A 9861-nucleotide genomic window follows, 5' to 3' on the forward strand; every position below is an offset into this window, starting at 1 on the left:
GACAGATTCAGTGGTGGCTGGAGAATGCTTTCTAACCTACCAGGCAGTTTGGATGTGGACAAAACCCTGTTATGCCTCTGAATAAGTACCAAGTCTGAACAGGGTTTTATGAGTGTTCTCAAAAGGACTGGTTTCTTAAGTCCAATCTGTTTCAGGACCCAATAAAGGGTGCCTGGCACTGCCCCATGACTCCTACTAACACCATTCTGTCCTCCAGAGAACCCTGTGGGGTAAAGAGCTATACAAGCAAGAATGTCTGCCTCCTATTTACCTGTATGGCATGAAAGGGTAGTTAAGAACCAAGCTTTCAGCTTTCCACAACCAAGAATCTGAACCCAGGTCTAAGCTATCTGGAGCCTGCAGACACTGGAAGAATGAACCTGGTACCCAAAGCTGAGTCAGACAGCAGGGCCACCATCTAGAATCCACTTTATTGTGCTATTTAGTGGTCTGGTGGATTCAGTTCACATCAGGTGCTCTCCAAGCAGATTTTGAGGGAGAAACAGGCCAAAGCCTTCATGATAGCCATTCCCTCAGGCCATACTGTTGCTCAGTTGCATAGCAAAGTCCTGCACATGCTCCTTCAAAGTCTGGCGGGCATCTGCCTGTGCCCGCTTCTCTCGTGCACGCTCCTGCTGCAGCTTGGTCAGCCGTAGTCTCAGCCTCTGCTCCCTCCGCTTGCAAGCCTGCAACTGGCGCTGGGCCTTGTCCAGTGCATCTAGGGCCGCTTCAGCCCTCCGCTTCCAGAGAAGGGCACTGCCCACCTGGTAGCTGTGCTCATTCTGGATGTAGGCTCCAGCAGGCGGGGGCAGGCGCAGCATGTAGGCTGAGGGAGAGATAGGTCGAGGCTCAAGAGGGGAAGTTTGCTGCTCTGGAGAGGGTTGCGTACTACAGCCTGCTTCGTCAGCCTGGGCACCAACAGGGCTCAGAAGGTCTGAGAAGGGGCTGCTAAGGCCAGGCTCCAGCCTCCCAGATGGGGAGGCAGGCAAAGTGGCAGGTGCAGAGGCCTCTTCCACCGGAAAGCAGGTGACATCAGCAGGAGGAGGTGGAGAAAATGGAGTTGTGGGCCCTCGGTCTTCAAGGCAGCTGCAGAGAGAAAAAAAAGCTGCAGGGAGATCTCATTTCAAAGAAATGCCCTAACATATGAAACGCCACAAGAGGGTTGGTGCAGTAAGAACCCTATATGTTGGCAAACACCCTAAAGCCCACACCCTTAGTCTCATGGTAAAAGAAAATGGGGAACATTTAACACCCATAGCACATACCGCTTCCTGCATCTCCGCAACCGGCTGACATCGGGGGGCCCAGGTAGATAACTATGCCCCTTGGTCTTGGTTGTCCGGCGTAATTTGGAGAAAGACTCAAATATGGTGGGAACTGCCCCTTCCTTCAGCCTGTGATAGCCACTGTGGGGAAAAGCAGCACTAATGAGCTGAAGAACAAGTGCTGCCACTTGGGCCATCTCCCCCTGGCACCCAACACAGCTTCCCCAGTACTGGGGTTGTGGCAGGCTGGAAGGCACATAATAAACAAGTTTGAGAAAATGCCACATTAGGCAGAATCCCACCAATCTCTTAAAGCTGAGATGGATGAAGCAGCTCCACCAACAGGGCTGGACAGATCAGCCAAAAAGAATTCTTTTTGTGGGCTTGCTGGGAGGCCTGGGTGAGGAACACTCCCTGGAACAGCTGTTTTTCTCTGGTGTTCCTGGCAAAGTGAAACTGGGAGTGCGCTTTACTGGACACAAAGGGGAAGGGAAAGCAGCACTTTTGGAACCATGGCTGCCTGTCCACCTGGCAAGCTGTCCTCAGGGCAGCTGATCAGGGATTGCCTCTTCAAGACACAGCTGCCCCGCTGTATACTATGCTGACACCCCACACCCTGCCCAATGCTGGCTGGCAAGGAAGCCCACCTGATTCCCACCAGCTCAAAGCAGTTCTCCTCGAAATGTTTGGAGCAGAAGTAGATGTACTCAGAGGCAGGGTCCCACAGGCCCTGGCCGCTGGGGTCCAGCCGCTGACAGTTGGCCAGCCACAGGCTACGCCTCGGATTGTCCTTCTTGGGAAGTCTGCAGAACCACAAACCCGTGAGAACCAGGCTGCCAGAGCCCCTGGGCTCATGCTGTTCAAGTTCCCCAGGGAGAAAGAGTAGGCCCTGCACATGCCGCCAGGAGACCTCCCTGTGACCCTGTCGAAGAAGTACCCCCGCTACCTCTGGCACAGACCAGGAAACTGAGCCCTGGCGAAAGCAGGCAGCGCGCTCAGGGTCCGCTGGCTGGCAAGAGAAAGCACCAAGTCGAAGCCTGGTAAGCGTCCCGTTTTTCTTCCAGGACCGGACTCGGGCGCCAATGACCCGCCCCCTTCGCCCGCCCACCCACAGGTTCAAGCCTCACAGGGCCTGGAGGAAGGGGAGGGACGAAGGCGAAGGCGCCGTCGCAACTCCAGCGGAGGACAACAAAACGCATGCGCAAGCGAGACGTCGGGCACTAACACGCACGCGCGCCGACCTGTGGAAAGAGATGCCGCGGTTGCGCGTCTCGCGCGTATCCCGTGTGCAGCAGCCGGCGGCCGAGCAGTGGCGCGGCATCTGGGGAAGAGGCGGGAGCTAGGTCGCTGGCGGCCGTCCGGACCCCGGAGTGGCTTCACGACCCCAGCTGCCACGCCCTCTAGGGAAAAATGGCCCGTAGGGACCCCAGTAGCCCGATCTCGGCCCAAACCCGTTCCAGCCCGTTCTCTTTCAGTCCCGTCAGCGGCACTCACGGTCCCGCCATTGCTGCGTCGTGGAATTCTCGCGAGTAGTGGCGCTTAGCGGAAGTTGGTACCATAGAGCCTCCGGCGCGAACGGCGCTCGCGAGCTGGCGGGTGGGGGCGGCGGGGCGGTGCTGAAAGTTTCCCAGCGGGCTGGCGCCGGAAGCTGCGTGCCTTGTCCTGTGTCGCGACTGCGTCATCTGGTTAGGACTGTGGGATGCTCGTCCCACTCCTGGGTTTTTCTTTGTCCAAAGGTCAGCTCTTCGTAAACGCCCCACTCGTTTGAAGCGTCTCCCGGGTGCTGGTCCGTGCGGCGTGTCCTTGATGCCCCCGGATCCTCGCAAGCCCACCGGCACCCAAAGGAAAAACTCCCTAACTCAAGAAGCCGCGCGCGCACACAAACGGGTCCAGGACTCTTGCGAAGAAAACAACCCACTGGAACCCCCTGCTCAAAACTTGACTCATCTTTCGGGGCGAGGGTTTGAGGGAGTGCTTACAGGCTGTGGCTCTTGAGTACACTTTGAGTAATTCTGGAGGTTTTTTTGTCTCCCACAGCGGCATGCGAGCAGTGGAGGAAGGCTAAGGACATATGTGGAAAAGGAAGTTAAGAACTGGGTTGACACAGCCCTTGGACACATGCCCTAGGCGGAGTCCACTGCACCCCCGAATGATTACTGGGTGAAACCCTTCACGATGTTGGAGGAAACAGACATCAGTGTGTCTGCCAGACAAGAATGCCTCGAAGGACTAAAAAGAATGCTCAGATTGAAGACATTGATAATTCCCTTGGGAAGCCCTTCCGAAGCCTTTCTGGGAGAAGTGCAGTACTTAAGCATACAAACGTGCCTACAAAACTCCTAAAAGAAACAAAGGGATATATTTTCTCCTGAAGAATCCACTGGCAAAAGCGGGCCTCTAGACAGGCAGTTTGATCAAAGTACAGCACTCAGAACAAATAATGTCTCAATAAACAAATTTTAATAGGTAAATATATCCTGTAAATGTTACAGTGTGCGCGCCCAGGAGAGAGAGTGAAAGGGAGAATTGCTGCCAGTCATACCCTCCCAGTCAGTATTCTTCCCCTTCTTCAGCCTCTGCTTCCACAGAATCCACGCCCACCTCTTCATAATCCTTCTCCAGCGCTGCCAGGTCCTCTCGGGCCTCTGAGAATTCCCCTTCCTCCATGCCTTCGCCCACATACCAGTGCACAAAGGCCCGCTTGGCATACATGAGGTCGAACTTATGGTCCAGGCGGGCCCAGGCCTCGGCAATGGCAGTGGTGTTGCTCAGCATGCACACAGCCCGCTGCACCTTGGCCAGGTCTCCTCCAGGCACCACTGTGGGGGGCTGGTAGTTAATACCCACCTGCCAGGGAAGAGGAACAACACAGAGTGAGACTGATGTAGGCCTCACGTATATGATGACTTACTGAAAACTGGAGCACTGGTCCCAGTTTAAACAATGCCCTGGCCTGGGATTGTATGTAGCTCAGTGGCCCTGGGTTCCAGCCTCAGCACCACATAAAAACAAATAATTACAATAGAGGTTTTTGGCATAAACTGTCAAAATTTAATGTACTTTGACCCTACCATAGTGCTTTTAGATTCACCCACAGGAAGATATATTAGGTTTTTTTTTTTTTAAACCTTTTTTTAATGTGGTGCTGAGGATTGAACCCAGTGCCTCACATGTGCAAAGCAAGCACTCAATTGTTGAGCCGCAATCCCAGTCTGATTTTTTTTAAATGAAGGTATTTTAGTTATTTTTATGTGGTGCTGAGGATTGAATGTGTGCCCTATGTTTTAGGTTTTTAAGTACAGAGTTGAATCTTTGTTATTTTAATGGCAAATTGGAAAGGATCATCCATTTATAAGCAACCAATTCAATCGTATTACATCTCTAAAGTAAAACATGAAAATGAATGAGGGTGGGGTTGGAGCACTTGGTTTGATCCTTAGGACCTCATAAAAATAAACGAAGCCATTCTATCCATTTCCAACAACAAAAAACAATTATTAAAAATACAATATTATGGGCTGGGGTCGTGGCTCAGGGTTGAGCACTCACCTAGCACGTGCAAGGGCCTAGGTTCGATCCTCAGCATCATGTAAAAATAAATAAAGGTATTGTGTTAACTACAACTAAAAAGTATATTACTTAAAAAACAAAAAGAAAGTAAGAAAAATGAATTGAGAACCCGGTTCAGGTGTATCAATCTGCCTTGGGTTTGATGTATACTCATTAAAGAAAACAGTTGAATTCTATGTAGTTAAGTGTGTGTGTGGGGGAGAGAAACAAATAAACCTATGTGGTTAGCATTATACTCAGAGTACAGCCTCAGAGGCTACTGGAACATGTGCTGAAACTGAAGCGCATGAATACCTGGGAGTGTGTTGAGTCAGTGAACCTGCACTATCCTGTGATCAGAAGTAGTTAGCAGGAGCTCTGCACACACCCAGGCTCCAGAGACTTTAGAAGGGGTAGAGGGAAGGGCACAGGAGCTCAAACTCTGATGGAGGGGGTGCCCTCCCACAACTTTAAAGCCCAGCCAACTAGCCCTTCTAAGTGGCAGAGCTGCCAGACTCCTGTTCTGTTTGGCCACCTATATGAAGGAATTTGGTTCTGCCACCTACGGGAAAGGAACATGCATCCTTTGCCCATGTCTGTGACTTCTCTGTCAGCCAGCATCACCTGTATAACAAGAGGCATGGTTACCTGAAATAGGCAAAGACATCTCTTAAAGGACAAAAAAGCTCTGGAGAAGGGGAAGAGGATTTCAGCTTTTCAGCCTTCCACCTTGTTTCAATATTTTATACTGATTTTATAGTATAAAAAGGCCAAATGATGGAGTTGAGGATTGAACCCAGTGCCTCCCATGTGGCTCAGCAGTAGAGCACTTGCCTAGCATGCCCAATGCCCAGGTTTTGATCTTCAGCACCATATAAAAATAAATAAATAAAATAAAGGTACTGTGTCCAACTATAACTAAAAACTAAATAGTAAGAAAAAAAAAAAAAAAAAAAAGGCCAGGGCTGTGGCTCAGTGGTAGAACATTTGCCTAGCATGCATGGGGCACTGGGTTTGATTCCTGGCACCACATACAATAAACAAATAAATAAAAACAAAAGATGTTGAGTATTAAAAAAAAAAAAGCCAAATGGTTTTAATCATGGAAGAGATTCCTTGAAAATAGTGTATTCCTCAGCAAATGGTTGCAAAAGAATGGCTGCCAAGTCACACTCCAACTGACAAAAAGGAACTTAGTGCAAGGAGAATTCAACAAGGCCCACCTGATGCTGGATGGTCTTCTATAAGGGGACAGCAGAGGCTGTGACACACACTTTCCTACAGACCTGCCTCCCTGCTGCCTCTTAGAACCACTCAGCTGGGACAGCAAACCTGGGCAACCATCTTGCACATGCCCTGCCAACTAAGGCTGCTTTATATGTCCTCAACTCCCAAATGTCTCACCTACTGGAAAAATATTTTTGCTTCTCAAACCAAAGGCTTAAAAATTAGAAACAAAATGGAAAGTTTCAACAACTACCTATAACCTCTAACTAGCTTCTGCTACCCCTGTCTTACATTCAATGACTATTTCAAGGTCAGTAAAGTCTGTAGTAGATATTACCTGCTTCTATGAGTTACTTTAAACTTGACAAATTAAAAATACCCTCTTACCAGTAATCTGTGTGCAGATGTCTTTGTGAACTGGGGCTGAGAGGTTTCAAAAAGCTTCCTGTAGTAACAGGCAAGCCATGGCCATTCCACATCAGAAGAAGATGATTAACACACATTCCTGTGATGTTTTCATTCTGGAATGACCTTTACCTCCCCCAACACCTCAGGAACTCATCAGGGCTTACAAATATGGGGCCCATTTGGGCTTGGTGGCGCACACCTGTAACCCCAGCAACTTGGGAGGTTGAGGCAGCAGGATTCAGAGTTCAAAGTCAGCCTTAGCAGTCTAGCTAGTATCTAAACAACTTAAGGAGACTCTGTCTCAAAATATAAAAGTGTTGGGGATGTGGCCCAGTGGTTAAGAGCCACTATGTTCAATCACTGTTCAATCCTTAAAAAAAAAATCGGGACCCAGAGCTTTGAATAAATGGAAAATTATTGAGGATAAGGACTGATATCAAACCAGAGGGCAAAGAGTTGAGGAACACATGTATAGGGAAGCATTTAGTCTGGTAATCCAACAGGTGTTACAGCCTGAGAGTCTAGGACGGCTTCCACATACATGGTGCTTTCCCCATAATAGATGTTTCCTTATGTCAAACCTACCCTTTGCCCACACTTAAATGCTTAGGACTGGGGTTGTGGCTCAGTGGAAGAGCACTTGCCTTGCATGCATGGAGCACTGGGAGTGATCCTCAGCACCACTAAATAAATAAATTAAGAAGTTGTGTCCATCTACAACTAAAAATTTAAAAATAAAAAAACACTGAGATACATATTTAACAATCCATTCATAAAAACATAAGTAATTCCTAAAATTCAGGGACAACAGGTGAACATCATCAAGTAAAGTAAAAATCTACCATTTGGACCAACCAAAATGGAATCATAGGCCCTGACAAATGTCTAAAGTCAGTAGAGAGGTGAGGGAAACGAGACCAGGGTCTGCTGCCAGACCATTTCTGAATTCTCCTTCCCATCACTTGCAGGCCCCTTAAAGGTGTCTCAGCCTCAGTCTTCTAAACTATTAAGAAACTGGCAACACCAACCTCACTATCAACTTTAAAGCATGGTTTTAAGAAAGGAGTGCACAGAATGAATGTATTACATGAAGTATGAAGCTGTTAGCTAATTAAGGACTGCTCTCCTTGCAGTCTCATTAACATCAAAAGAGGCAACCTCTCTGAAGGAGGTGTGCCTTGAGGGTCAGCACCAGTGTGCACCTGCTGCTCCCTGACTAGCAAGGTGACTAAAAAGTACCCAGTCCTACCTTAAACCCAGTGGGGCACCAATCCACAAACTGGATGGTGCGCTTGGTCTTGATGGTGGCGATGGCCGCATTGACATCTTTTGGGACCACGTCCCCCCTATACAACATGCAGCAGGCCATGTACTTGCCATGGCGAGGGTCACACTTCACCATCTGGTTGGCCGGCTCAAAGCAGGCATTGGTGATCTCGGCCACTGAGAGCTGCTCGTGATAGGCTTTCTCCGCCGAGATGACCGGGGCATAAGTGGCCAGGGGGAAGTGGATGCGGGGGTACGGCACCAGGTTGGTCTGGAATTCCGTCAGATCCACGTTCAGGGCCCCATCGAACCGCAGGGAGGCCGTGATGGAGGACACGATCTGCCCAATGAGACGATTGAGGTTGGTGTACGTGGGCCGCTCGATGTCCAGGTTGCGCCGACAGATGTCATAGATGGCTTCGTTGTCCACCATGAAGGCACAGTCGGAGTGCTCGAGGGTCGTGTGGGTGGTCAGGATGGAGTTGTAGGGCTCTACCACGGCTGTGGAAACCTGCGGAGCTGGGTAGATGGCAAATTCCAGCTTGGACTTCTTGCCATAGTCCACTGACAGCCGCTCCATGAGCAGAGAAGCGAACCCGGAGCCCGTGCCGCCCCCGAAACTGTGGAAGATGAGGAAGCCCTGCAGTCCTGTGCACAGATCCGCCTGCAAAAACCACACAATGTGAGCCAAAGGCTGTGGAAGACACACCACCAAACTCCAACAGGCCAGGCTCACTTCTCTGTGCTCTCACAAGTTCACATGGACTCAAATATAAGTGCCTAACCAGCAGGCATTACCCTCAGAAGCCAAAGCAGACAAGAGACAGCTATCAATGCATCCCAGCAGACACCATACAAGAAGACTCTGCAGACTTGTTCAGTCCCAGAACCTGACCCAAGACCGCCCAGACGACCTCCCCTTCACAATCCAAGGCCCACCGTCCCCACCCGGGAACCTCGTCAAGAAGCCTCCTTAGTGGTCTTCCTACCAGTTTGCGGATCCGGTCCAGGACAAGGTCCACGATCTCCTTGCCAATGGTGTAATGGCCTCTGGCATAATTATTGGCGGCATCTTCCTTCCCAGTGATCAGCTGTTCCGGGTGGAAGAGCTGCCTGTAGGTCCCTGTGCGCACTTCATCTAAAAAAAAAAAAAAACAAAACCATGTTCTGGGAGTCTCTCTGGCCTGCTGTACTCACTAAGGTGAACACAGCCGCAGGAGGGCTGAATCTACAAAGCACACACTGGAAAAATCTCTGTGTGATACACAAACCACAAATGCCACTTAGGGGCTCTAACAAGGTAGAGTCAACAGTCATACAAATGCCAGCAGGATCAGTTCCCACTGAGGGCAAAATGCTCACATGCCCATATGGGTGATTCTCCAGGTACATCTTTCTTTCCTACCCCTAGCTACATCAAAGGGAACAATAAAAAACTCACTCATAAACCCGCAGTCACCAGGTCAGCGTGACTTCATCGGTGCCGTGCAATCAGGGAATTGCATATGGCCTGGGTCACACAGGTATTCTGTTATGTCCCGGGGGAACCAATGAAAGGTACTCTGTTTTCCAAGTCTTATGGGAAACTACCTAGGACTTCCAATCTAGAGGAACCCAATGAATGTTCTACACTTAAGTTTCCATGTCTCCGAGCAGCTCAAGACTATAGTGTGCCAGCATGTCAGTGTGGGTGGCATGAAGGAGGGAATCAAGGTTATGCACCCTGCAATAGGTGTGCACGGGAGCCACCTGACCAGCAGAGACAGCCAGGAGGGAATCTCTCTGCAGCCCAGCTTACTGCTGGCTACCAGCTTTTCTCTGCAGGGCAGGTTTCCTGAGGTGGGTTCCTGAATCCCACAGTCAAGATCCTTCAGTCCACACCAGTGAGTTCCTCACCCAGCAATGTTGGGAGCATAGGCTTCCACATCCCTCCTTTCTGCACAGGGATTCAAGGAGTCCACATGGGACTTTACCAAGGCTCTTCCACCCTCCCAGGAAGGCCTCCCTGCAGGCCTGAGCACCTACCAACCACGGTGGGCTCCAGGTCCACAAATACCGCTCTGGGCACGTGCTTGCCAGCCCCGGTTTCGCTGAAGAACGTGTTGAACGAGTCATCCCCGCCGCCAATGGTTTTGTCACTTGGCAT

General features: G+C 50.1%; 2 protein-coding genes across 4 annotated transcripts; both read right to left on the bottom strand.

Moving 5' to 3' along the window:
* Positions 1 to 394: 394 nt before the first annotated feature.
* Positions 395 to 2864, bottom strand: Thap7 (THAP domain containing 7). 3 transcript variants are annotated; one of them, XM_076867052.1, is made up of 5 exons: positions 2760 to 2864; positions 2507 to 2586; positions 1913 to 2068; positions 1266 to 1406; positions 395 to 1086 (listed from the first exon to the last, which is right to left on the bottom strand). In XM_076867052.1, the coding sequence occupies exons 2-5, from the start codon at positions 2584 to 2586 to the stop codon at positions 534 to 536; spliced, it is 930 nt and encodes a 309-aa protein (XP_076723167.1). In that variant the 5' UTR covers positions 2760 to 2864; the 3' UTR covers positions 395 to 533. The 3 variants fall into 3 exon arrangements, with proteins under 3 accessions (XP_076723167.1, XP_076723172.1, XP_076723177.1); XM_076867057.1 differs by lacking the exon at positions 2507 to 2586; XM_076867062.1 differs by lacking the exon at positions 1266 to 1406 and having other exon boundaries at positions 2507 to 2864.
* A 951-nt stretch (positions 2865 to 3815) lies between these two features.
* On the bottom strand, positions 3816 to 9861 carry LOC143407931 (tubulin alpha-3 chain). Its single transcript, XM_076867069.1, has 4 exons — positions 9741 to 9861; positions 8705 to 8853; positions 7699 to 8379; positions 3816 to 4112 (listed from the first exon to the last, which is right to left on the bottom strand). The coding sequence occupies exons 1-4, from the start codon at positions 9859 to 9861 to the stop codon at positions 3816 to 3818; spliced, it is 1248 nt and encodes a 415-aa protein (XP_076723184.1).

The sequence above is a fragment of the Callospermophilus lateralis genome, chromosome 1, assembly GCF_048772815.1.
Source record: "Callospermophilus lateralis isolate mCalLat2 chromosome 1, mCalLat2.hap1, whole genome shotgun sequence".
NCBI classification, from domain to species: domain Eukaryota; kingdom Metazoa; phylum Chordata; class Mammalia; order Rodentia; family Sciuridae; genus Callospermophilus; species Callospermophilus lateralis.

Excerpts from the sequence above, each read along its gene's own strand:
- Thap7 (XM_076867052.1), bottom strand. The coding sequence starts at position 2,586 with ATGCCGCGCCACTGCTCGGCCGCCGGCTGCTGCACACGGGATACGCGC. Across the intron at positions 1,407-1,912 it reads TTTGAGCTGGTGGGAATCAG|TGGCTATCACAGGCTGAAGG; the intron begins GTGGGCTTCCTT and ends TTTTCCCCACAG. Across the intron at positions 1,087-1,265 it reads TTGCGGAGATGCAGGAAGCG|CTGCCTTGAAGACCGAGGGC; the intron begins GTATGTGCTATG and ends TTCTCTCTGCAG.
- LOC143407931 (XM_076867069.1), bottom strand. The coding sequence starts at position 9,861 with ATGCCAAGTGACAAAACCATTGGCGGCGGGGATGACTCGTTCAACACG. Across the intron at positions 8,854-9,740 it reads CCTGGAGCCCACCGTGGTTG|ATGAAGTGCGCACAGGGACC; the intron begins GTAGGTGCTCAG and ends TTTTTTTTTTAG. Across the intron at positions 8,380-8,704 it reads TGGACCGGATCCGCAAACTG|GCGGATCTGTGCACAGGACT; the intron begins GTAGGAAGACCA and ends TGGTTTTTGCAG.